The sequence below is a fragment of the Argentina silus genome, assembly GCF_951799395.1.
Source record: "Argentina silus genome assembly, chromosome: 16".
In the NCBI taxonomy this organism is placed as follows: domain Eukaryota; kingdom Metazoa; phylum Chordata; class Actinopteri; order Argentiniformes; family Argentinidae; genus Argentina; species Argentina silus.
In genome coordinates, this window is record NC_139670.1 from 11,839,241 (window position 1) to 11,867,150 (window position 27,910).

The following is a 27,910-nucleotide window of genomic DNA, read 5'->3' on the forward strand; positions in this document are numbered from 1 at the left end:
TCCCCCAATCTCTCTCACGGCACACTTGTTAATATTTCTTCTGTTCCAGGATCCAGATTTTTTTCTTCTTCTTTCCTCTCTCTCTCTCCTCCTCCTCCCTGTCCCCTCACCACCTCCACACAGCCTCCCTCCCTCCCTCCTTCCTTCCTTCCCTCCCTCCCTCTCCCTCCCCCCAGCTGCCACCGCACAGCCCAGGTTATGGTTTAAACATGACGGCCATCCCTTTGAAGCGCGGGGGCATCATCATCATCCAGCCTCATCAGCACCGAGCGCCGCCTTGGACGAATTTAGCCAACAGAGGAAGAGATGCCAAGCGAAGAGAGGGTCTCTCTCCCCCCCCCACCCACCCCCAGGCTCCTACGTCTCAATCTGAAAGGTAGGGATGGGGAGAGGTCATTGGCACAACGCAAAGCCCAGTGTCAGCCAGTGCCATTTAATTGCCAATGTGAGGTGGAACCCCCGTGCCTGTTTAATGTATAATGACCCGGACGGTGCGCTTCATCCCTTCCCCAGGAAAAAAAGAGAGGAGGAGAGGGGTAGCGAGGGAGTAATGGAGGGAGGGGGGGAGGGAGGGATGAGGGAGGGAGAACATATCAAAGGGCAGGCTTGGGCAGGGGGCGAGGGGCCTACACTTCCTCCCACCTGTCACACACACACACACACACACACACACACACACACACACACACACACAAGTGGTAGAGATAATGGACCTGTACGGCTCCAACCCAATTATCAAAACAATGTCTTTCATTTGCTCTGTCGACCATCCCTGCTCTCTCTGGCTTCTTTTTTTTCCTTCCAGAGAATGTCTTTTTTAACAGGACCTGGGTGTCAGGTGCTCATCCAGGGGGGGCCGGGTATGAGAGCAAGGCTCCGTTCTCAGCATCCTAATGGGCCCGGTATGGATGTAATGTAGCACTAATGCTGAAGCACGGCTCTTCATGTTAAGACCCAGGGCTACTACTGTACCTTGTGAAATACAGGACCGGGACATCTCTATCGCTAAGACGTCACGGTAGTCAGCACAGATGGACCGAACTGTAAGGCTAGTGAACATCTTGTCATTTGTTTGAGAGAGATAAGCGCCTACAAAGCCTCCAGAACATTGTCTTGGGTTGTTTAACCTTTCTACTCTAGCCCCGTCTACACATAAATGGAGGTCCGTTTTTGTTTTTTTTGTCAAATCCCCCAGTGCGATTTTTTTTTAACAGGGACGTGCTAAACCTTTTCTCCAGAGAGCCCGAGACCCTCCACCTATTCAGCAATGCTAATTGAATTAGGGGCTCATCAGAACGCATTAGCTCTTCCCAGCCCCCATCACCAATCCCCCTAGCCCCCATCCAGCAGATTCAATTAGCTGCCCTGGAAATAAGATGATCACAATGTATGGGTTGTCATTAGGGGGGGAATTAGCTGTCACTTAAAGCCCCAGGTCCACTGGATGCTCCTGCCAGAGCACTGCACCGCAATACCAGACACCAGACCTGCACACACACACACACACACACACAGACGCGCACGCACCTGAAAGGGACCAGGGCTGGGGTAGAATAGGGAAGGGAGGTTGAGGTTCAAATCTGGTTCAGAGGGGCACCAACAAAAGGTGGAAGAAATGAGCCACCTTAACCCTGCTATACCAGGGACCCCTCACATATGGACATATTGCGTGGAGTAAGAAGCCAGGTTTGTTATTTACTATTCCAGTAAATAAATTAAGCCTGCTATTAGGATATATTTGAGGCTCTGTTGCGCAATGTAATGATATTTTGGGACTAAATATCAATAGTGGGCTGACATGAAATATACTATATTTTTTTAGTAAAACTCTGCTTTAAAAGTAGCATGAACCAGTACACATTTTCAACGTCAAAGTGCTATGAGTGTGAAATGAAGTACCATATTTCACATCATAAACCCCACCCACCTGACCCCATTATAGGCCTCAAACAGCCCACCCCTCTTCTCCTTCGCTCACCCTTCTCTCCCTCTTCCCCCCCTCCCTCGCTCACACCTATCCATCAACGTCATCAGGAGCTGTTTTTCCAATCAGGCAGTAATTAAAGTGAAGTTTGGCCTTGTCCCCAGACTCGCTAGGTCTCTGCCTCTTCCCCCTCTCCTGTCTCCCCCACCCCCGTTCAAACTATAAACCATCCCTTTCCAAACTCCCCAGCTGCCTGGACTGGAATGATTTGGGCTGGGGGAGAAAGGGAGGGAGCGAGGGGAGGCGAGCCATGGAACTGTTCGTTTTTGTGTTTCGATAGACTCCAAAACCTACAAATCACTGGGTATTTGTGATCTGCGGTTAACTCTTCCCACTTCCCACACAATGGCAGAGATCCATAGCCCCTGAGGGAGCAATACCCTATTAACCACACTGATACACACACACATCAACAAACATGTATGCCCCCATGAGGGTACTTGTGTCCAGAGCTCCGCTTGAGCTGGACCCTAATGGGCCAACCAAAGCACTATCCAAGTGTCAAGCTCAAGAACACATCATCCTCTCCTCTTTTAAGTGTTCATATGTTTATTTATCTATCTCGCTGCTTAAAAACCACAGCAGAGGACATGGCCGTCTCATATCAGATCTGCCTGACATGCAGCTAGGGGTAAATGTTCTTCAGGGGCCTCATTAGAAAATGATAAATACCATTAATATTTGAACATGGTAGCGGGACACACACTGGAGGATTGGCCTTTTGAACACAGAAGGGGAATGTGTGCTCTCCTTAAGGCAGAAGTTTTACGCTGTGTGTGTGTGTGTGTGTGTGTGTCTGATGCCTGTGTACTGGTGTGGTTGTGTGTGTGTGTGTGTCTCTCAGGGCTCAACTCACCTTTGCATGGATGCGTTGACAGAAAGCGCAGTCGGGTAGGGGTGTCTAAAACCCCCTGTCGTGTAAACAGGTTGACCTTGCCTGAGAAGGGGGGGGGGAAGAAGAAAGGAAAGGAGGTAAAGGAACAGGGTTGATGGAAGGAGAAGAGGTAAAGCCCTCTCTCTCTCGCTCTCTGTCTATCCCTCTCTCCCCGTCGCAGGTCTCTTTATTCTCATTTGATCAGGACAAAAATCTAGGGGATTGCAGAGCGCAGATCAAAGGGAGGCAAACTCAGAACAATTTGAATGCCACAAATCTGATAGGAATGGCTAATTAAATTTCATAACCCTTCGCTCGGTGTCGGCGGAGTGGGGCCCCCTTCCTCCCTGAGCTGGAACTAGGTGTTTTGTTGTGATAATTAAAGACGAAACGCGGGACTCTTTAATGGAGCCATCACGCTAATTGAGGTCTACACATCCAAAGACAAACAATAATGAATGTAAATTTATACCAAAATAAAATGCGGCGAATCAAAGGGCGCCGCGGCTGCGCTCGGGGCCTCTCCCGGTATTTAGATCGCGGTGAGAAAACATTAAATTAACAGAGCTTAATTTGTAGCCTTTTGTCATATTAACAAGTGTTGACAAGAGTTACCAGGGGAGAGCCCCCGTGTGGAATTGTGGGTAAAATACGGGCAATCACGGTTCATTACTCTAATTGGACAATACAGAGACATGCAAAATAGCATTCGCCACAAAGACGCAAGTTGGGATTGTGGGAGTGGGGGGTGGGGGGGTAGGAAACCGCAGTGTGCTTCTGTGGCCCAGGAGAAGGAGCACTGCTTGAATGTATAAACTGGAGAGGGAGAGGGTGAGGCAGCCCTCCTCTCTGCAATGTGGTCAGCCAGGAGTCAAACGAGTGTCTGATCAAAATGGTGAGGACCCAAATTGGATAGAGAGCCAGCCCTGTGTGCACTCCTAATGATGTTACCAGTCAAGAAAAATACTGAAAACAACTGCTGCATACGAGAATAAAAGCAAAAAGACTAGCTTAATTAGAGAAAACAACAAACCCCAGGTTGCTCTGCCTCGACGGTAAACAAATATCTCACATGATATCATATGCATTGTAATCATTTGCATGCCAAGTTTATATTATATTGCGCAACTTAAAATAGCAGACAATACGCAAATGCTCCAAAACCACTAAATAAATCAATGACTAGACTCAGTTATGGATAATGACAACAGCACATGATACCTACAGTCTGGAGCAGTAAAACATGCCAGGCCACAGTAGAATAAAGAGGGTAATAAAAAGGGAGTTGCTTACTGTGGTACTAGCCATCCTAGCGGATGGGGGATCTGGCCCACGGCACCAGGCGATAACGGGTAATAGGGAGATATGTCTGATGGATGCGGAGGCCTTGGAATTCCTGGAGAGAGAGAGAGAGAAAGAGAGAGAAAAGGGCAGAGAGACAAACATGACAAGGGAGAAAGAGGGGATGGATGGAAAGTGAAAGAGAGACAGATAGACAGAGGAAGAGAAAGAGAGAAGCAAACCAGTTATCCGATTGTTGCGACTTCGCAGTCCCTCCCTCCCACTGAAGCCTCAGCCGGTGTTAAAAGTCATCCTTTGTGAGTTTCACAATTGAACAGTCAACTTCACAGGAAGCTACTGTAGGTAGGGAGGAGGAAGAGGGGTTGCACTCACATGTACGCAGTGCTAAATCACACGTTCTGATCAAAGCGGTTTGAGGCGGTGGTGGCATTAACGTATTGGGAGAGACAGTGGGGGGACAACCCGACAGGATCCTGTCACGTTTGTCTATCGAAATCAGGGAATTAATGACGTGCGATAATTGAAGTTAAGAAGTTAACAAATGCCTTGCTGGTTTCGATGGTTTTGAGAGCTACCGTTCGAGGCATTGGGGTAGAGATTACACTTCCGCAGGTCAGACGTCTTTTAAATCCTCCATAAAGCCACTAACAGATGTAAGCATTAGCTAAGTAATGCCATAAATACTCATGTTGACTTTGTTACAAGATCTAACAGTTCTGTGTCATATGCAACAGTCTCCACAAGCTATCATAGCTAGCCTAATGGTGGGTGCTAATGAGCTAACTCATTGATGGGTGACGAGACAGTTTTAGACAGTGTCGTCTTAAATTAACGTTGGTTGTTATGTTTAAAACAAGTTTTGACATGCTTATGACAGGCTGCATAAAGAGGGCCCTAGGTCTCCCGATTTGCTTTACCCAAAGCATTTCCATGTTCAACTATTGTTCCTCATGTTAAACAAAGAGACAGAAAAACGCTTTCGTCGCCCCCCACTGCCCAAACTGAAAAGCAGTGACAGAGATGTCCTACATAAGGACAGCTCTTGTGGAGGACATTGCAAAACGACGATCACAGATTTTGCCAATGTCGCCTTCACTTACTGTGGCAGCTGACAGGCAAATAAAAATGTGCAGACAAGCCATCCGAAACATTAGGCCTCGAAAGATCTGCTACACAAGCCTGCTGTAAAAATAACTTGTCTCTGAAGACGAAAGAGGCAAAATGATGATGGCTTTTCCATCTTCGCATTGTAAAGCTTTTAAAATGCGACAGCTGGGAAGTGTCTGAGTAAGTTCCCTGTATTTGAGTGCCGGTGCATTCTTTCACAGTGGGCCCAACGGCCTGTGCAGCTGTGGATGTGGAGAGGGGTTTGGGCCGGTTGCCGACATGGCCACAGTGGACTCGACTGAAGGGTTCTGCAGAACTGACCCCCATCCCCAACAAATCTGTCCATACACAGCGGTGCCGGAGTCACACTCAACAGCCACGGCTGACCCTAGACAGGTATGTGGGTAATCAGACCCTTGTGAAAGTCTGCTGTCGCTGCTGCATGACAGATGCCTGGCGAGTAGTTTGTGCATCCAAGTAGACAGGTTTACTGGGTTTCTGTTAGGGATGTGAACCTTCTTGTCCCAGACACAACTAATCGTCTGTTTTCTTATTGTGTACTTGTGAGGGGGAGGGGGTTTGAAAAAAATGAAATTAAACAAAGAATTACAAAAAAAATAAAGAATAGCGAGCTAGCAGAGTTAGCTGGAAAGTTAGTGATTTTTTACATAGGTGACTGGTGCCATATTGGCAAAAAAAAACTAAAAAACAGGCTTCAGTCACTTCACCAACTTCATCATCCATAACGAAATTGAAAGAACAAATTGAAAATGAACAGATCTCTCTCTCTCCTTCACTCCTCCAGCGCAGTACTCTGTGTGAGTGAGAGAGTGAGTGAGTGCACCAGCCCCTATCTCGTGCTCTCTCACAGCTGAGGAGAAAAACAACTTGCATTTCACGTTCTCCCTCATCTACCAGGTCAAAGTAGGCCACACAACTATGAAAAAAAAAGGATTTGAGTGGGGATTTTTCCTAATACATTACAAGTCTAGGTACTTGTGTACTCGAGAACATGTTCACACCCCTAGTTTCTGTGCATATATAATATGAGTCCTAAAACGGGATGATTGCAAACCTAATAAGAATAATTACTTTTTTATGACGATGTGACAAGAAAGAAAATGGCATTTTGACCCCAAGGAGATCTCCAAAGAAGTTGAAGTGAAACTCTATAGGCTTTTGGTTCTGACTGCCAAGTTCTCCAGAGGGTAAAGCGTTACCAACGTTACTGCATTGCCACCAAATGCTCACGTCTTAATAAAGCTTGTTAATTAATTAAACACTAAGCTCAATTAGGCAGGCCTATTAACCACTACATTAAACAGCAGCTGGGTCGTTATCGTCCCTTTGTAAGGACAATCATAATAAGGAAAGGTGATTACTTAAAAACCACAAACCCCAACAGAGACCCTTGAAATACATGACATATTCCATACAACATACTGAAAGTGCATTAACCTTGCAGCGCCAAATGTTTTAAACAGTAATGCAGTGGATCTTTAACTTGACCTGGTCTGAATACTGTAGGTGTTATTATTTCTTTCTTGCTTTTACTTTTTATCTAGCAGAGACTATTTTCTCTTTGTATGGTGGACAACAATGAGAATTCTTCTTCTGCTTGAGGGAAAATAGAAGAGAAAGTGTCGTTTGTTCCCAGTCCTTGGTTGAAGATCTCCTTGTGGGTACTGTGTGTTTGTCATTGCTCTGATGTTGGGGTTCAAGGATGTCCAATGACCTTGGTCTCTCTTTCTTCAGGGTCTCAGAGCACAACAGTGGAGGGTGGGTCATGCAAGATCGTTGCTAAATGACATCAGTGGTGTCCACATCGAAGCTGTTGCGCCTAACACTTTTACAGGTTAAGTGCAACGGATTTACCCATCATTTCATTGAAAAAAGTGAAGAAGTGATTGGACAGATTCCTCAAGGACAGATTCACTAAGGCAACAATGTCATCGAAGTGAAACCCTGGGGGAACCAAGTGTGTGTTTGTGTGTTTTCTCTTCTTACCTGTTTTGGGATCCACGTCTGTTTGTAGGTGGGGTGGGGGGTTCCCCGGTGTGAAGTGCTCATTGCTGTAGGTGATCAGAGGCGTGAGTGGGTGCACATGGTGAGGGTGCTGTACCACTGGGACCTTATTAGACTGAGATAGAGAAAGAGAGGGAGGTAGAGAGAGAGAGGGAGAGGGAGAGAAAAAACAAGAGACATGGGTGTCAGTATTTGGGTTAGGGGTAGAGATTGCAGGCGCCTGCAGTAGAATTACAACACAGCTCAAAAGCTCTCGAAACAAGAGCTATCAAATTATCGACTCCCCCTTGTGCCAAACCGCCAGACCACAGTGAAAAAGAGTGTGTTTGTAATTAAGAACACTTCTGTGGCGACACTACCGGGATCCAGTCATGCGATCTCAAGACAGCCCGCGCTGCCATGCTGCCATTTTAGAGTCTGGAGTTGAGGCTGCGTGATGAGGGCTTGCTTACTGTGTGGTGATCGATCATGTGATCATGTGCAAACCAACAAATCAACAGAACGTTTGTAAATCCACAGCTATCATGAACAGCAGTCAGCACTCCTACCAGCCATCCCTTTCTATTTCTGACGCCCTCCCCTTCTCTTTCTCTCTCTCTCTCTATCCCCCCAGGGTCTGGTTTTGGGGGAGGTAGGGGTGTATTGTAATAAGGAAGGGGAGGAGGGAGGGGGGTTAGAAAATCCATTTCAACATTTTTGCTAAATGAGTTTTAGCTATGTAATCTGCTCTTTGTGCTCCTAAGTGGCGCAGGGCCTCCTTTTTTCAATTACCCAAAGATTACAGTTAAACTGAGGGGTACGCCGCCATGGGCCCTGTGTTAACCAGACCTCAGCCTGTCTGACACACACACACACACACACACACACACACAACCAGATTACAGTTCTGGTGCAGATTAAACCAGTGGGCAGAGGCTGCTGTGGCTCTTTAGCCCATATTTCTATTCTGCCCTCAGCAGTCAAAGAGGCAGCACTAATCAGGCTTATGACAACACGGATGATCTGTTCTGGGGAGAGGAGACCATGAGCTGGCTATAATATGAGTGTGTGTGTGTGTGTGTGTGCGCGCACGCTGTGTGTGTTCACCTCACAAGTTCCATCTGTATTCGTACAGCTCCAAACACACTCATTAGCTGGCCTAACCAAGGAAAAGGCACCAACGACAGCAGGCTGTGGCCCATTTCCAATGGACTTTGAAATGCATTAAGGGGAAAGGGGGGGGTGGGTACATACTCTCGTACTGTAGACCCAATGCTCATTTAACTAAACAAATGCAAAGCTGAGGAAGGCCATAGGCAAGACAAATATGTGCCGTGTGTCTTCAGTATAATGCTGAAGACTAATTATCTCCATAGGTTGGCACAGACTAATGGGAGCTAATGTAGGAGATGGATGGGGTTTTCTGTTCACAACAGACCACTGGGAACAACAATTAAGACCAGCAGTCCTTAGGTGTCCCACATCACATTTAAGGTGGGTGGTTTAAAAAAAAAAAAGGAAAAAAAAGATGCTCTCTCTCTGCTGGAACTGGACTTAACTGGCCCGGACGGCTACACCTTCAAGTGAGGCTGGGAGAGGAAAGTGAGGGTAGGTGCAGCACTAGGAGAGATGGAGAGAGTGAGGGAGGAAAGGAGGGTAGGGGGAGGAGGGTGCATTCCCAACTGCCATAGTCCCAATGAAAGATTAATGAACCCAGCAGAACTACAGGGAGACAGAAAGAGACTCTAGGGACTCATTCACAGCCCTGAGCTGAAAAGACTGGAGAGAGAGAGGAGAGGGAGTGAGAGAGAGAGGGGATAAGGGGGGGATTGGGGGGGGGGGGGGGGGACACGACTCGTTAAAAATGAATACGAGACACGAATCAACATGTTTCTCTGCCTATCTAATCTAGAAATCTAGAATGGGGGAGGGGGGAGAGGAGGATAAAAAAAATAAAAAAAGAATGGAGAGATAATAATCCAAAAAAAAAAAAGATGGGACAAGAGGATGACTGCTGCCAAACCCCAGCTGACGAGTTGGCCATTGAGTGAACGCGCTGCCCCCAATGGTCCTCGTTCCTCCTAACCCCCCAACCCCAAACCTCCTTCTCCTCCTCTACCCCCCTTCGATAATGATGTGAAAGAATGTTGTCAATTCTACTTGTGCTGAAAGGCTTTAGTGGCCATTTAAATGAGCTCTTTTGTCCGCAGGTCCCTCTCCATTGACACACAGAGAGAGAGAGAGAGAGAGAGACACACAGAGAGAGACAGACAGAGAGAGAGAGAGAGAGAGAGAGAGAGAGAGAGCTAAAGCAGCCGATTTACATCACAGTCATTTCGTGGGCTAACAGGCCTCCTTTTCAAAGGCCCAGGGCCAGGCAAATAATAATAGCCAAGCGGTCCAGTTTACACACACACACACACACACCCTACTGTACAGTGCACAGCCCATAAGCACTCACACCCACAGATTCAGAGACAGCTATTGACAGAAAAAAATGTCCTGCGCTTGGGCATGGCATGCAAGCATGATGAAATGACAAGTCAGTGCATCTGCCCATTCCTCCAGCTGATCTAAGTCCATGTCAGACCCGGCCACTGCAACACACTGATTGTGAAAGGGGCTGCGCTGCGCTGGGATCATATGGATTCTACTGTAGTCCCTTTTATCTCTGCAGTCTACAGCACGTTGGAACCATGCTCAGCACCACACACGCCACGCTGTGTACCAGCTCTCGTACATATTCTGTGCGCATATACGTGTACACACACACACACACACACCCCCACCCACCCACCCACACACACCCCCACCCACCCACACACACACACACACACACACACACACACACCCCCCCCCACACACACACCTCTTTCTCCCATTCAGGTGCCAAGCCCTGCCAAGTCTGTGTAAACTAGGCCCCGGAGCACCACCTGCCTATAACACCCTCGGACAACAGGCGCTGACGGAGTCACAACACAGCTCCTCAAACAAGCAAGTATTATGCAAAGCGCATGCACACACACACACACACACAAAGAGAAATACGTGGGAGTCGTTTTTCTCTCTCTCTTTTTTACAAAGGCATAGGAATAACACGACTTCCATCCCTCCCACCGCTTCCATCATTACAATAGACAGAAATATACCAGGAGACCAATCATGAAAGAGAACACACGCACGCACACACACACTCACGTACGCATGCGTACACACACAGTAGTAACTTGTGTACAATTCCGTGACCTTGATCAACCAATTTCTGCCAACGATTTCTACTGTTCTATTGCTAAAACCCTTTACAGAACTACTGTACACTACAGTATGTTCCAATGAAATGTGTGCACAAACACTAACCCACGCATTAATTTCATCACAATAAAGACAACACAGAAACAATGCACATTGACAAGTGGGAGCAATGATTGCCCCACAATACGTTTCACGCGCGTGTGTCCATGAGATGCATGCGGTGCGACTGACAGCGGCGGTATTAGGGTCGTGACCTCTAGCTGTGGCCCCACTCATGTCTGGGTTCTGTGGATGGAGGGAGGGGTCCGGTATGTTAGTATATGTGTGTGTGTGTGCGTGTGTGTGTGAGAGAGGGCCTCTGGTTGCCACGGCAAGGCTATGTCACACTCACTCAGCATCAGTGTCCATCAACCCCATGCTCCCTGACCCCTGACCCCTAGCCTTCCCATCATTCACACACTTACAGACAGGCTTCTTCGCTGAAGGGTCGGCCAGGATGGCACTCTACTTCCAATTCTGCTTTACCCTCTATCGTTAAGATGACCAAGGGTTTGAGTCTTCGAAATAAAGCGTGACTTTAATCAAGCGACTAATGTTGCAGTGCTAGCACAAAAGTTTAATTTAAGTGTTTGTGATTAATCGCTAATGAGCTTAATACAACCTCTTGAATTACATAAGTAAACACTTTGGACACACACTTTGGTAGTAAAAGGTTCCCTATGGGAGAGACAGAGAGCTACAGAGAGGACAGAGATAGAGGGGTGTGTGTGTGTGGGGGGGGGGGGGGCTGGACAGGGAAAAGCTGTTGGCCTTGCATTTCCGCCTCGTGGCACCTCACAGGGGCAATTTGAGGCCTAAATGTGAAGGTGGCGACCTTGTGGGCTCTGGGGGTGTGCGGGGGAAGGGGGGGGCTAAGTGCGTCTCTCCCCGCTTTATGTCATGATATGATGAGTTGTCACAACGGCTTGCGGGGCTCTAATGAGCTGTAGTGGGGTGGAGACGGGGGGGGGGGGGGGGGGGGGGTCGCAGGGGAGAGACGGGGGAGGGAGTGGGAGCAGGGGAGAGATGGGAGCAGGGGGTTGACAGCGTAATGATGGATAGGGGTCCTCTCAGGCCCACAAATTCCAGAGCAAGAAGAAAAATCTGCCAGGGCCCCGAACCGCTCCCCAAAACGTGCCAGTGGCCCGCGTCCAAACGCACACAGAGGGACACGATGCAGAAAACACACTACACAAGAGGGAATGTGAGGGATGGAGAGAGGGGGGGGACTTTCAAACTGTCCTCTATATGATAAGTGCAAAACAAAACACAAACTGTTATATCATCATCATGAAAATAGCTAATTACTTTCCTATAATCTAACAATACATGTTGACGTGAATGGATTCATTTTCTTAAGACATTCTCGTTTAGAGTGCCCCCTTCAAGGCAAAATACTCATCTCCAAGCAAAATCCCTTTATCACATGTCTGCTAGTGACTAGTACTCCCATCCTGCTGTCATCACTAAGAGTGGTCATACTGAAAACACACAACGAATCAGAGCTCACGTTTCAGAATAAATGTTACATATTCATGGATCCCTTAGGGTCGAAGGAGCAATACAAATACAACAATGTCTTGACGGCTTATCATCTATGAGCTCATACATCAGAATAAGAACACTAAATTAGATCATAATATTTCAGCAAATATCAATATGCAATTCAAATGTTTTGTCTAAAAGTATATTCCAGGTTTAAGATAAGATACCAGATTGTGCATGTTATAAAAATACCATCCTCAGTAACATCTTACTTCTGGGTCAAAAAAAAGAAAAAAGAAAGAAAATATTGAGGTGCCGATCAGCATTGCAGCCCCCCCCCCCCCAAAAAAAAGAAAAGGCTCACTCCAAGGGCATCATGCTCCAGAGACCAGATGCATATTTAAAAGTTAATCTATTCACTTTGCTGCAGTGACATGCTTCCTGCTGATCAGAGTAGTGAACTAAAATGTTATCTGGGCCAAAGCCTTTGCTCTCATTCTCCATCTCTTCATCCGCACTGAAATCATTTGTCAAATCTCATCCTATCACATCCTATCTTTGACAGATGTTTTTGTGTTATTACAGCACATGGGTAAATAATTCTATCATCACATGGGTAAATTGTGTTAAATTGCGTTATTGAAATTGAGGTTTATTGAGGAGCAGAATGCATCAACTATTGTAAACAATAAATCAACTAACAAATATGCTGTTATGTACTTTTCTTTCTTTATAAACATGCTCTTGGGTTTTGGTACCTGAGCTAAAGGAGAGGTTGTAAGATGTGATGCTACAGACTCAATTCTGTCATCATCTTTTGAAATGCAATCAGCGCCTTACATTTTCAGTTGAAAGCGAGGCAATTAAAATTGAGAATTAGGCGACAAAATTAACAGAGAAATATGGTAATTTGCAGGGTTATTTCAATTATATTTTACATTTCATGGTTAGACATGAGAGCACGATCAAATAAGGCTTTGTCTAGCAAATACCTTTCACCTTGCGTACAAGATATCTTCTGAGGAATTATACAGAAGATTTATGGATTTATAATTCTTTAATTTCTATGTTTGTAAAATAAATGTTTACATATTTAATTATCAATAAATAACTGTTTTAAAATAATAAGATCTCATCAAATCAATGAAACAGTCTCTGTCTGAGGAACATTAGTGTAAATGTATACTGGTCATTAACATATCCACACACATGCAAACATCAAGAAGGCCCGCTTCCTGCACGCGCACACACACAAAAAAAAGTAAAGAGGAATATTTCCCCTTTAAAGCAGATGACCGCCGGTGGGGGTGGGGGGGAGGGTGTGACGAAATACAACCCCCCCCCCCCCCCCACACACACACACACACACACACACACACATCACTCCAATAATCTGTCTGATACTAAGAGTTTAACAGCAACAGATGAAAGTGCTGGAAGTGCACAGGAATTGAACGAGGAAGGGAGAGAGAGAAAAAGAGAGAGAGAAAGAGGCAGGAGAGTGTGAGTTACTCACCCAGCCGCTGAGATTGAGATGCCAGCAACCGACCTGCTGGAGGAGGGAGAGCCCGGGGGCCAAGATTCCTCCTTTGGCTCCCCTCTCCTCCGGCCCCTCTAAAACACCATCCCTCTGGTACATGACCCCTCCTCCCTCTCTCTCCTTTCACCTGCCCACCAGTTCTCCTCCTCCTTTCTTCCTTCCTCACTACGGCGCCCAAAAAACAGTGGCCTCCCTTTCTTCTTCACACTGTCTTTCCTCCTCTTCTTCTGTTTTTTTTTAGTCTTCACTTCTTCCCCCCAAACTGCTTGAGTGTGTGCGACTGTGCATGTGTGTGTGTGTGTGCCCTCACACACACACCTCCAGGCGCCACCAGTGGACCATTGTTCCGAGGGTTTGTCACTGGAGAGATATACCACACAGATGGATGTCTTGGAGCATCCACAAGAGCTCAGGGTCTGGGGCCTACTGTAGTCTGCTCCCCCTTCTCCCCACCCAAAATAACTAGAGAATCCTCCAGTTCTTCCTCCAACACCACCGAGGACCCTTGCACTCTCAGCGGCCGGCAGCCTCCTCAGCAAAGTTTGTGTCGGTTACAGAAAAATGAATAACCATGAGAAATAAAAGCGAGAACACAAACTGAAGTGCTACCGTACTTCTCAGCACAGCACAGAAGTCTTCCCACAAGCAACAAAAGAGAAAAAATATGCACACACATACAGTACAGACACCCCCCAAAAAACGGTGTTATTACCCAACTCCCAGATTGTACGGTTGTGTGTGTGTGCGTGCATGTGTGCGTGTGTGTGTGTGTGTGTGTGTGTGTGGGCTCTCTCTGCAGTGCCTCCAGGATGCCCAGAGACGAACTGGCAGCTTGAAAAGCTTTGGCTACAACAAGGTAAACCAAGCAAGGCGAGGGAAAAAGACAAAGAGGAGAGAAGAAAAAAAAGAAAAGAGAAACAAGACACAACAACATTCACAAAGGGAGGGCAGGCTCAGCAAAGTGTGGCGAACAGTCACTTATCCCTGTGATACTGACAGTCCCCTTTCCAACCTCACTTTCCGGGGGGACGGGGACGTGACACCTACATGGGGTCCTCTTTCTGTTTTTTTTTATATATCTTTTTCTTCTCAAACAATACCAAAGAGAGGAAGGAAGGTTCCACACTTAACTCCTCCTGACCTCTCCCCCTGTGAGAAGATCAACTGCACAAGGCCTCAAGCCCCCCCCCCAACACCCATTCATACCCCCTACTGCTCTCCCAGCCATCTTTCTCTCAAAAGGTTATCATCTTGAGATAATTTCCTTGGAATATCCAGGCCCTACAAGCATGCAGCTGCCCTACACAACTTCCAAGCTCTTGCCACATGGAAGGCCTTTGACAAGGGCAAGCACACCCGGAAGAGCCATCAGTGCACATAACATTATTGCAATAACTTATTGTACCAAACTGCTTCATCAAGGCTTAATCAATTACTTTATGGATTCCTGTACAGAAAAAAATAGACCAAAAAGATGAATTTCACTGAAACTTTTCATACACACACAATTTCACCAAAAAAGTGAACAGGTGAAAATTATTGTAAAACAATAACAACATTTTGAAACAAGGCGTGTAAGGGTAAACTGTAAAGAGCACCAGCAAATTCCTTCACCTCAGTAAAAACCAGACCTAGTGAATTTTAAAAAGGTGACAACAACCTTGGCTTTTCTACCTCTGCTTTATTTCATTTCGTTTTTCTTTCACGTTCCCCCCCCCACCCCCCTCTCTCTCTCTCTCTCTCTTTTTTTTGTGCCTTGCTCCTCTCTGGCCTTTGCCAGGCCGTCCTGAGGCCCTTAATGCCAAAACAAAGCCCTGGGAATGTCCTTTACACGGCTCCGACAAAAGCAGCGGGACTCCGGCTTGACAAGTAAAAGAGCCCAACAACGTGCCGGCTAATTGCCTCCCCTCCCTCCATTCAGCCTGGATGCCACACTCCCGCAACCTCCTTTGTCCCACGTGCACTTTCTTAAGTAAACTGCCAGTTCGCTTGCAAATGATGGACAGCTCCCAATCATCCGGCTACAATGGCAACAGTGCGACCAACAGGAGAGACGACCCCTTTAAAAAAAGTATAACAAAAAGACCTCTATCCCACTCCACTGTCTCCAGCGTTCGCACGAGACCAAAAAGTGTGTAAGAAAAGAAAGAGGAGAGAAGGTCCGTCAAAAAAAAAGGAAACCAGAATAGATGACAATGGACGGCGACCGTTACAAATCCCACTAATTTTGACTTAACTTTGAGGAATACAAGGACATTAAATGACAGTTACTGACACACTGTGACCCAGTGGAAACTCAAAGGGATGCTCCTCGCTAATATGTATGTTTTGTCCCATGCTGTACTGACGAAAATTACTAATATGAAGCAAATCAATTAAAAGTACATTTAAAATGTATATATGATTTTAAGTAATGATCTCAATATCATTATCAAAATTACATCAATACAATGTGTTCAAAATTCAAGAGAAGAAACTGAAGATAATTTTCATGAGAAATGTACTTTTCACTTATAAATGTACCTGTATAAAGCACTTAATAACCATAATAATAATAATTATGACTTATTATAATCAACATCAATATCATAATAACAACATATACACACATATATATATATACACACATATATATATATATACAAATATATAAATAAATATAAATATATATATATATATTTAGATTGTTGACATCTTGGATTAATAGAACACTGTCAGACTGTCAAGACAAAGCAATCAAACACTGCCTTTCATTATCACAATTGTCAATCTGTCATTTAGCAACTTAAGTGTTAGAAATTGCCAAATGGAGTACATACAAAATAATACTCCAACAAATAAATAATATTTAAGACAAACAAGTCCTCTCAAATTAGCTGAACAATAAAGAACAATAAGTAATAAATAATGTTGAACTCTTACCATTTAAAAGAGCTGTATATGGGATGCTGCTCGGTTCCTGGTTAAAACAAGCATGCTGGCACTCATGGTAGCGCACAGACTACAACAAGAAGCACATCACCATGTCATCCACTAATCCACTGGGGGGCAGCACCTCATCTACGGCAGCCCCTCGCAAGTTCCCGATCGACTGAGTCGATAACGCACCAGCCCGAAAGGCGAGGGGATAGGCGAGGATTGTGGAGCGCCAGCGATGGCAGGCACATCCAGGTCCGAGAGAGGAGAGCAAGAAAGGGGGAGCGAGTGGCCAAGGCAGGCTGCTCACACTCAGCCCCCTCATTCACACACACACACCCAGGACGTGCTGCTCTTCTCTGCGTCTGACCAAGAATCACTCTCTCCCCCTCGTCCATCTTCATGTCCCCCCTAATAAGCTCTTTTGTGTCCATCTCTCTTTCTTTGATAAGTTGAAAGAACAACAAAAAGAGTGAGAGAATGAGAGTGAGGGAGAGAGAGTGAGGGAGAGAGAGAGAGAGAGAGAGAGGCTTTCCTTCCGCGGCTTGGCAGACATAAAGGTACTAGAGTGGCTTCTATAGGAGTTGCCCTAACTTGGCTAAACTCAAGCAGCAGGGTGTCCCTCGTCATGTCATTAATCCCCCGCGCTAGCCGCTAGCCGCGCTCCATTCACTGGGAGTCAGACAAAATTAAACGCAAAATCAAAAACAACACAGGGCAAAACATTTTTTCAAAAAGCCCAAAGAAAGTAATCCGATCGGGGAAGCGAGTGTGTGGTGTTGTGGCCACGTTGCCCCCCGGTCCTGCCTGCCGGTAGACCCATATTTTGATGAAGGGACCCCGTAAAATAAAACTTTGCAAAAAACACAAAACCAGACATTCATTAACAAAAGAGCCTGTCGCACTGTAACAGCTTTACGATCCCCACTGTCTCCCTGTAATCTCTAAAGACAACCGGAAAAAAGGGGAGCCCCAACTCCAAAGTCAAACAAAGCCAAACAACAAGCCAACAACAGCAGTTAAAAATAACAAAAATACGAATAAATCGTAACAAGCGTGTATAGTTTCTGGAGAACTGGCAATAGAAAATTGAGCCCGGCCAACTGGTGGCTTGAAGAGAGGAAGCCTACTCTTAAAGCCGTGATCCGACCATCCACCATACCACCGCTGTGAGCCTTTTAACCATAGCAGAAAAAAATGACTATTGATCTTCAAATGGCGATAATTGAAAAGATCAAAAAGATTAAACAAAATCGAGAATGTGCTGACTTACCATGTTATGCTTCTTTTTTGTTGCAACTTTTGTTTAAATAAAAAAAAAATATTCGCTCAAAGATGCGGCATCGGAGGTGTCAAATTTTTGCAGCCGTCTCTTGATCGTATTACTTCCGCAGTCCTGGTTTCCAATGCGTCTGAACTTTTTCCCTTTCTCTTTTATTTTGTTTGTGGTACCAAGCTTTTTTTCCTGCTTAAGACTTTAAAAGCCTTCAGCTCACTAAACCAGCACAAATTATCTTGCCACCTTGCGCAGCTCTGATGCTTTGGCCGCTAACTTTGGAAGGCCCTTTACTACTGCATCAAAATTAGCATTGTCAAAGCAGTTAATGAATATTAATATTGTATTTGTCATTGGAGCTGGCCCATTGCTGAACTCCAAGTCATCCATCAGGGACAAGATTAAGCACACAATTATTTCTGACTGACAGGGACCAAATCTGGGAGATTTTTTTTTTTCTCCAACAATTTAAAGAAAAAGACACAACATCATCTTAAGGTGCCTCCCCGGAGACAAGAGACAAGATTAATACACTTTTAATGAAGCAAGATTTCATTGTGCTTGAGCTGAAGGAACAACGTCAGGGAAAAAAAGAGAGGAAGATAGAAATATTCTGACTCACGTTTCTAACCATTTTTACGAAAGGATTGAAACCACAAATTGCAAATATTTTCTGTGACAGCAGTCCAAAATGATGAATCAAAGTACTGTATTTTTTTTTTCTTTTGATAAAATCTGAATTTTAAGGAACATTGCTTCCATCCTCCTGGAATATTTTTTTTCCTGGAATTACTTTCTAACATGAATTGAAATGAAGAGGAATACAAGATATAGAACCTGAATAGTAAATAATTCCAGCACAAATTTGACATGAAACATTTATCAAAAACCTGGACCTCCAGCACTCTCCGTGGAGCCCGACACACAGCCGATCAGCAAGGACCACACAGGCTGCCTCCACCAGCACCTCCCGCTACCACCATTTCGACTCTAACCAGGAACCTTCCCCTACACCATCAGTACCACCCGCTTACACCATTAAGGCTCAAAACAGGGAACCTTTTCCTCAGCAGCATACTACCCGAGACGTACATCATAGACCACGTCAGAAAAATCGGCAAAGGCCAGAACATTGAAAATTTGAAATAAAAATACAGCGCCTTAATCACCAGCATCCTTACCTGCTCTTGCCTCATTGAGAAATTAGCCAGGTAACATGCCATTTAGCTCAGTCCCACTCTTAATCCAATAAACATTATCAATTCTTTAGCATTTCTCTGATGAGCGACAATGCATGGAACTCACACAGACAAACTACAAAATGTTTGTCTTCTCACACACGAGCTGGGAGAATTTGAACGACAGAAAGTGAAGTCTACTGTGCGATACGGCCCTTTTCACCATTATTTGAGGTGCTTTTGCTGCTTTTCCTTTCCCGTTATCGGTCAGGAGGGCAACCAAAATACGAACCTTTTTTCATGACACGCTAAGACTTTCTTTCTGTCTTTTCTCTGGAAAATACCACTATAAAATATTGTGAAAAGACACTGAGGGGGGTGTGTATAAAATGACAGATGTGGGGCACTAATGCCACCGGCCCAGTGAATTGCTGCAGGTCGGGGGTCAAGCTGTGGGCACACCTTGGAGCGTCGGGCCCCTGCCGACCACCCCGTCGGACCCCTAATACCATTAGCTACCCTTAGATGAACATTCTAAATTGAGCTTTTGTTCTCAAGGTGCTGATCTGACCCCAACAACCCACCGGCACCACGGCTCCAAATACAGATGGTAGTGTATTTTCAAAAATGAAAAGGCGGCTTTGGTCCACTTGATTTTCGCCGAAAAGCTGTCTGCGACGCCTTCGCTGTATTTTTTTTCTCCAGAAAAATACATAAGTTGCTAGAATTTTAACAAGAGCTTTAGTATTTTTTATCTCACTTACTGATAATGTGAAGTTACATATTTTTATAGTATGAAATGATATAATTTATACAACTATGACATTCATAAAGCCATTCAATCAAAAGTACACAATGCTATATTTACTATAAGATAGTTACTATGTTACAGAATTAGAACATTTCCAATTCAATATGGTAGAAATGGAGTTCTAGAACGTGTTAACAATACACCAAGATATAACAAATATTTGTGTAAATGAACGAGGAACACACAATTCTATTTTTCTTAGTCAATATGAAATTGACATGAAAAAGGATTACAATTCAAATAATATTAATGATACTATTACTAACAATAGTACTATTATTCTGACTAATAACAATACGTCATAAAATAAAAATATTATTATCCTCTGATAAATTCTCTTGCAATTGCACTGACACAAACATACAGCCCAATTAATTAAGTGTTCACACAAGCCTGTCCATAAGAATAAACATTGAGCAGAGAAGCCCTCCATATCTTAATGTGTGTTGAGAGTCTAAAACATGTCCAATCTAGGTGAGGAGAGAGGGAGACAAGAGAGGAGAGCAGGCAGCTCTGTGGCCCAGCGTGATCACATCAGCACTAGTATCAAATTAACTCTCCGACTTTGAAACTTATTGATCTGCTATTAAGACACTAGTGAACTTGATGAAGTGAGTGCTGTAGGTGACTCAGGGACTTCAAAGTCTCGCGCGAGCCACATAAAACAAGCCGCTTTGATCCCTCTCGCCTCGGATCTGGAGAGGGGGCTTCAGAGGAACCCCCAATTTCTCTCTCCTCTCCTCTCCTCTCCTCTCCTCTCTCCCACTCACCCGAGGCCCGGGCTTCAGTACCGGCTCTCTATTTCTCTCCATCTCTCCATCTCTCTCCGGCAGCTAGCACAGCACTGCAACCACACACTGTTAATTGCGCCAGATTTAAGGGAATGATTAACATGGCGGATTACAGTAGCTTACAGTGGTGCGGCTTTTTTGGTCTACAGAAACACTCAAATAAGAAGAAAGAGGAATATTGTCGCATCTAAAATTCTGCCATTATGATTCACTGCCGATAAGAACAGGAGTCTCCTGACCAAATGTACAGTGTGCAATATTGTAAGGATAAAGAAGAACAATGCAGAGTGCTAGATATAGCAGTGCTATTGTGCAGTGGAACACCCCCCCCCCCCATCCACACACCCACACACACACACCTCCCCTCAAGGCAAATCTCCACACCCGCATTACATACTGCACACTGCCAATCATACCTAGGATTTTTTTTCCTTCTGTGCCACTGGGTGGAGGTAGTACTTAATGTTTTCAGCTCAATTATATACAGAGATATTAACAAATCAAGACAGCGCGTTGAACACTGTCTTTTCTGGACAAAACCTCTATAGAGCCTGCAATAATAAACATTACACAGAAAGCAGTGTTTAACTGAGACCCTATCTGCCAGGATTTCAACAAGCCCAACTGTAAACACCAGAAGTACCAAATCTCAGGTTCAGCCTCCACTCCTAGGCTAGCCCAAAAGAGCCGAGTCAAATAAATATTAACAACTAAATTAATCATCGGCAGGACAGTGTTTGCGCTCAGGCTCCAGTGCTCGAGAGATGTGTGTGTGTGAGAGTCTGTGGCTGCGCGTGGAGTGCCAGAGCTAAGCTGTGTCTGTTTAATTAAGAGGGGTAAACAGATGACAAATGTGAGACAGTTAAACATTTAATGTGTGTTTATCCCCTCCTCTCGCACTCATTTATTTTGTTCAGAGAAGATTTTAAAGACTGATGGGAGAGGCGCTGGTGGATTAGAAGGCAGCCGTGTTACCGTGACAGTAAGCACGCAACACAGAGAAAGATTTCCTGACAATTGTTTTGACATTTTTCACTGTTCAACTTAATTCTGTTTGATAAAAAGAAAAGGATTATATGATGAATCAAATAAACACCAAATACTTATGCTGGCGTGCACATATTGTGAGAGGGAACAAATTAAATCAAATTTGATGACATAATGACACTTGATGAAAAGCAAAGAACAATTAAATATGAATTTTATTTCAAACAATATCAAATGAATTGACAATCTAAATAGACAATAAAAATTGCTATTGCATTTATGAACGTATTCTCCTTTTTAGTATCATCACCTGACAATGAGATATATTTTTTTTTATGCTTCCCATCTCGCGTTGACGTACATTGCCAAGAGTCAATGTCAAATCCGAGCTGTGCTAGACCTGCAGTAAGAGCAGAACGAACAACGCCTGCGGCACACATCTTCTCTTTTTTTTTAACCCACTTGCAATATCTAACTAAAAGTTATCACTTCCATTGTGACAATGTTAAAAGTACAAAAAAAAAACTTGTATGGGGGGTGGATAGAGGAAGGAGAGGCAGTCGCAAAAAAGCAAAAGAAGGAGAGGGAGAAAAAGAAGAAGAGGAGGAGGAGGAAAAAAAGAGCCCTGTGCCACGAGCATATATAAGAGAACTTTCACCAATTAGTGGGGAGAAACGGGCGAGGGAGCTGCTGCAGCGCCGGCACTCAAAGAGCCAGGCCTCGCGGCGAAGCTGTCATGTCGGCAGGATTGATCAACAGGCCTGCTATTTCTAATGGCATGTTGTCATGAAGCCGCAGCCATGGGGAGCCACCTGCCTCAGTCCTCGTAGACAGCAAAGTGTGTGTATGTGTGTGTGTGTGTGTGTGTGTGTGTGTTGGGGGGGACTATACCTATTCTGTGCCCGTATATCTTTTACTAAAAATTTCAGAAGGGCCTATTTCCCCTCCCATCTCTTCCATCTCTACCTTACCTATCCCTGCAGTGTTAAAATATGACAGGTGCACCTGGACTGTGCTTTATTCTCACAGTCAAAGCAGCCACACTGGACTGTGCTTTATTCTCACAGTCAAAGCAGCCACAAAAATAATTAAATCAATACAGTGACAAAAAAATACGTTTTTAAGAATATGAAGAGAAAAAAAATCAACATTAAAATCGATAAGTACTGTAGGTCAATGTGTGTTGTTATTACATAAATAAAACCCCCCAAAAATAAAGTGTTTCTTTATTCATGCAATTCTCGATTTCTATCTTATAATAACTATGAGTGCCCATTTCATCAAGCTATAAATGAGCGTCTCAATCAGAGCATGTTAAGCCGCATTAAATGTGAAAAAACATTTCCAGTTATCATGAAATGATAAAATGAAAAATATGATTTGATTAAAGCTCATTTACTCAAAACATTTTTGTTTAAACTAACGATTTGGCAAAACGAAAACAACACAATCAAACAAAGGAAATTGTTTAATCAAAAAATAAGTCACGTTGCTCAATTTTTCAGCAATGCAGTAACAAAAACCAGAAGGCCTGCTTCATATCTAGCCTCCGCGGCCACACAAGTGTGGCTTGACTAACGATAAAAAGTCAAATAAAAGTTACAGAACTTTCGAGTTCAAGGTAGCGCTAGCTACTTGGAGTGCATGTCACGTACAGTTAACCTTTTTATCGGGCCTGCCTCTGGTCTCATCAGTCGATGAAATTCTCCGCCCGCGGCAGTGGCTTAGCCGAGGGACACGGACCAATAGAAAAATATTTCATTGTGTTAGCATTTCAAATGGCGAGTGGAGGGGGGGTGGAGGGGTGGGGGGGAAGAAGAGCTAACCGATCATTGCCAGCGGAATTAATTGGCTATTCCGAGAATAATGTCCCTTACCCACGATCCTCGGAGGGCCGCTAGCGGAGGCCACTTTTTTTGTTTGGTGTCTTCAAAAAGAGGACCGCTTGGGGGTACTGGCCGTATTAGGATTTTAGCTCAGTCCCCTAAAGGCCGGGAAAAAATAATCAGAGGCGCTGAACCAAACTCGGCTAATCCGCATCCTAATTAAAAACGCAAAACCCCATTACACCTAACCGTAATGCCAGACGACAAATAAATACTTTTAGAGAAATAAAAAATCTAGTGATTAAAAAAGAACGTCTTTAATTATTCGGGAAGTAGAATAAAAACCTACCAAAAAAGTGGTAGAAAGGAAAGAAGAATATGCAGAGAGAAATTTAGAACAATGGACAGCATTCGGCTTTCAGCCAACGCTCGATAAATGGCTCAAGATGGAGCTACCATGGTGGTGCTTCTATCCTTTTATTCAAGGGGATTTGAGTTTGAGCTCTGTTACACATTGCCCAAGCATATGCAATGACCCTAACTGATATTGGTGCATCTTTTAGCCATATCTTAATCTAACCTTTCTAAAGCTCTACGGCTTTTCAGACTCAAAACAGCATTAAGAATGAGCATTGTTTGGAGCAAGGAGGGAGGCAGCCCTGGGAGACGATTCCACAGAATTGTTGGACCTGGTCCGGGGCAGGAGCCCTCTGGATAAACAGCTGCTTATGCACACGAATCAGCAGCTCTATAGAGCAAAGTGGGAAAACAAAACACAAAAAAACAACAGCCAAGAAAAAAAGAGATCGAGATTAGGAGGGGGGGGGGGGCATCCCAAATGCTCCATCTCTCCATATCGACTGCTTTGGGCCTATAGCGTGCCGGGTGTCGATTTCATCCCCCTGAAGACGGACGGGCGAATTCGCAGCGGTCCCCATTACACGCCTCTCCTTCGCTCATTGTGAATTCCGTCAACGAAGTCAATCTTATTAACTTCCGCGCTGGTTCACACATGACATTTTCTTCAATTTTCTCGCCAACATCAAAAACATCAATTAGCAGCTCGAAAATGGAAAGGAGCGAATGACAGAGTCCGATAACGCCGACTTATTTGAAGCTGAGGGTAAATCTATTCTCCGGTTTCTGAATGTGTTCATTACAATTGCATTTTCAAAGAAGACCTCCAAATAGCGAAGAAATTAAATTTATCTTCTAGAAATGTCCAGAAATTGTTTTTTATATATTTTTTTTATCCTGTTTGTATCTCTCTGCCTCAGTGGGCAACACAAAGCAGAGTGGTGCCGCATTTTCTCTTTCTCATTATAACAGATCACAACTTCCACAGAAGTTTAAATCATGTACTCTAACCCCAAATCCAACCCGTAAAATAAGACATTTAAATAAATCTAACACATCCCTGGGATGGACGGAGACTCAGATAAAAAAAAAACTATACTGACCTATAGTCAAATGAAATACACTATAGAATTATTCAACATCTACTTTTATCCTAATGTGTGATGTAACATACCAGATATTTGGGCAAATTACAAATCTTTAAACTGTTAAAGATATAAAATATAAATCCCCATGAATAACAGAATTGCTTTTAACATGTATCCAATCTTCAAGTCATAACGTTAAGTTTAAATTTCAGTATTGAGTATGCACAGTAGGTAATGCTATTGTATGTACATGGCATCACACCCCCACATAGTTTAACCTTACCTTCAAATGCAATATTTGTAACATTACTGGATGATATGGATACATGATATGCAATATAAAGAAATATAATTGCCATATTAACTACCAGCCATCAGCTCATCTCAATGTATGATTTCCTGTTTTTTGCATCATGCATTACATCACAAAATGAGCAGAAATATGAACCTGCACATTAATGAAGCTCTCTTTGCCCAACTCCCCCCCCCCCCCCCCCCCCAACGGTGATGAACGTGTAACCTAATAAACCTTGGATAGTAACCTTTAAGTAAATGGCTATTTTTGCCGATATCCAAACATTGTCAGACAGTCAGAGGGGGTGAACAAAAGCAACTTTAGTGGCTGTGGAAATCCACTTATAATGCGCGGGGGAGAGGGCCGATCACATACAGAGACACACGGATCACGTTCCTCCGGCCCATTGATTTCTGATCTTTTGACATTATTTAGTTGCTTTTTATTTTCTTGCCGTCTTTCCTTCCACGTCACAAAAGACAGGGATGTCCAAACAATCGACGGTGGGGATATCTACTATCTGTCAAAAGAGCAGGCTTTTCCCGGCACTGAAGCAGCAGAGTGCTCTGACACAGTGCCGAGAATCGGCGGGATGAAAATATCACTCTTTATAATGGAGGCTAATCAGATTTCGGATGCTATTTGCCTTCTAGCCAGGGGGAGACGGGTGGCGTGGAGCAAAATGGCTGTAACCAATACACTTCCCCTGCCACATCAAGTCCACTATCTGTCCGCACCTTAAAGCAAAGTCCCCAAATGAGGTTAGATCTATTCATTTGAGGTGCAGCTATGGGATATAAATCACCAATGCAGAAGAACTCAATTGATATGTATGGTGACATATCTGAATTTCTGTGAAAACAATCTGGCTAAAAACAAACAAGCTTGCTAAATGCAGAACGGAATGAGAAGAGTTGGATTTGTAATACCTCTGCTAGATGAATGCTGAACATACAGCAGTGATCATTCCCATTAAGCAGGGATTTGATCATCTTCTCCATGTGCTTTCACAGGCCTGTTTCAGATTAGATCACTGTGAAAATGGTCAAATAGTTGTGTTTATCTCCCTGTAATTATTTTGATGCAGATGACAGAGATTGTTAGTGTGTGTGTGTATGTGTGAGACTCCATGAGTGCATTGTTTGAGTGCATTGGGGGCACAGAAACACAAACACGCGCACGCACACACACACACACACTCATGATAAATACCTCTGCGTGGACAAAGCTGAGTGGTACCATCAACCCATTAGATTGTTTTAATAAAAACCTTAAAAAAAGGACTCACGGGTAAGTGATTTGTAATACTGCTTTAGGTGAAAGAACTGGTCCGAGCACACATAATTACTGCGCTATCTCTAAGTTAAATAATGACTAAAAGTCATGTTCTTGTGGCGTGACACTAATGGACTTTCAATGAGGTTGAAAAACACAGGAGAACTGGGCGACCACGGCATGTGTTTTACTATGCTAACGCACCACACTTTAATGGGCAACCAGGACCACCAGCACATCTCTGTTCTGTTCTTAAAATGTAAGATATCAAAGATAAAAGCTTTTGCCATTTAGAAATAATTTCCTAAAGAGATTCCCATCATATTATCTACATTAACTACAATATTTAAAAGAGCAATCAAATATGAGCAAGGTTCGAAACAATGACAATCCTTCATCACACAGTGTATAGCCATTGGCAGTAGGCCCAATCTAAATTATGCGGTGTTTTATTTTTCTTTATTTTTTACATCTATTTTTCTCTTCATAAGGAATTGAGACTAAACATTTTTGCTACAACATAGAAACTCAGCATTATGTTTAATTCATTCAGTTACATACATTTGACAAGCACGAAATTCAGCTGTCCTTTGTCTTGTCCAATTGGTGTTACCTTATACATTGTAATCATGTCAATTGCTTTGTAAATAAGAATGCATTAGGAGAAGAAGATGACTTGGCGGTAGCTTCCCCCCCCCCCCCAACAACGGTAATAGTTTTCTTTTAAGGACTACACTAGTAATATTTTGGAATTCCTTCAGACATAATGTGGTTCAACAAACAACGGATCGTTTTTTAACTTGACCATTTCTTAACGCAGCATTGTGACCAACACTGCTTATTTCAGTGACATGTTCTTCTCACTTGCTTATCTACAGTACAACAAAAGGTGATCAATCGTTGCGTCCTTATTCTTTTTAATCACTTCTGGTTTCTGTCCATTAAAGTTTGGCCATGTCACTTGATTACTACCCTTCGTATCTACCTTTCCAATTACTTTTAGAGTTTGGGATTGACAAATTTGCGCTTTCATGTCCCGTGTTGGCAGATAAGTCATTGCTCCTGGCCATGAAAGCAGCTTTTTAATGAGCAATGCCAGGGTTAATTGGTTTGCTAAGATCCCAGAGTCATGTGTCTCAATATGAAATTAAGCCATTTCCTGGAGTTTCCAGGACTTATTTAATTACACTTCAGCCCTATTTCCATTTCCCACAGCGCTGAAAAAAATGCTACTGTGTTTGGGTTTGTTTGTGTTGTTTATGGTTTTGCCCTCCCATAATTCCTTGACACACTGCCATATGTTCTTCACAGACAGCCCATACTGTACAGCCCCCTCTCATAATTCACAAATGTAAGTGCAATGGTACGGAAAATGAGCCACCAATATGATTGGTCAATTGTTTATTTTCTTGACTATTCTACAGTGTCTGTTATCGTGCTTCATAAAACTATATGACTATGACGTTTCTGAGAAACCGTTTCTCTCTTTTGACCTTGTACTCTCTTTCTCTCTTGATAGAGAT

The 27,910-nt window shown here is 43.9% G+C and overlaps 1 protein-coding gene across 7 annotated transcripts in view; it reads right to left on the reverse strand.

Annotated features, from left to right (window-relative positions):
- Positions 1-27,910, reverse strand: part of tcf7l2 (transcription factor 7 like 2) — an 87,461-nt gene that overhangs the window by 11,506 nt on the left and 48,045 nt on the right. For all 7 annotated transcript variants that reach the window (XM_083687708.1, XM_083687707.1, XM_083687706.1 and 4 more), the window contains 3 exons: positions 7,275-7,407; positions 4,152-4,254; positions 2,841-2,921 (listed from right to left, as the gene is read on the reverse strand). In XM_083687708.1, the coding sequence (XP_083543834.1) occupies positions 2,841-2,921; positions 4,152-4,254; positions 7,275-7,407 (317 nt within the window). The remainder of the gene's footprint in view (positions 1-2,840; positions 2,922-4,151; positions 4,255-7,274; positions 7,408-27,910) is intronic.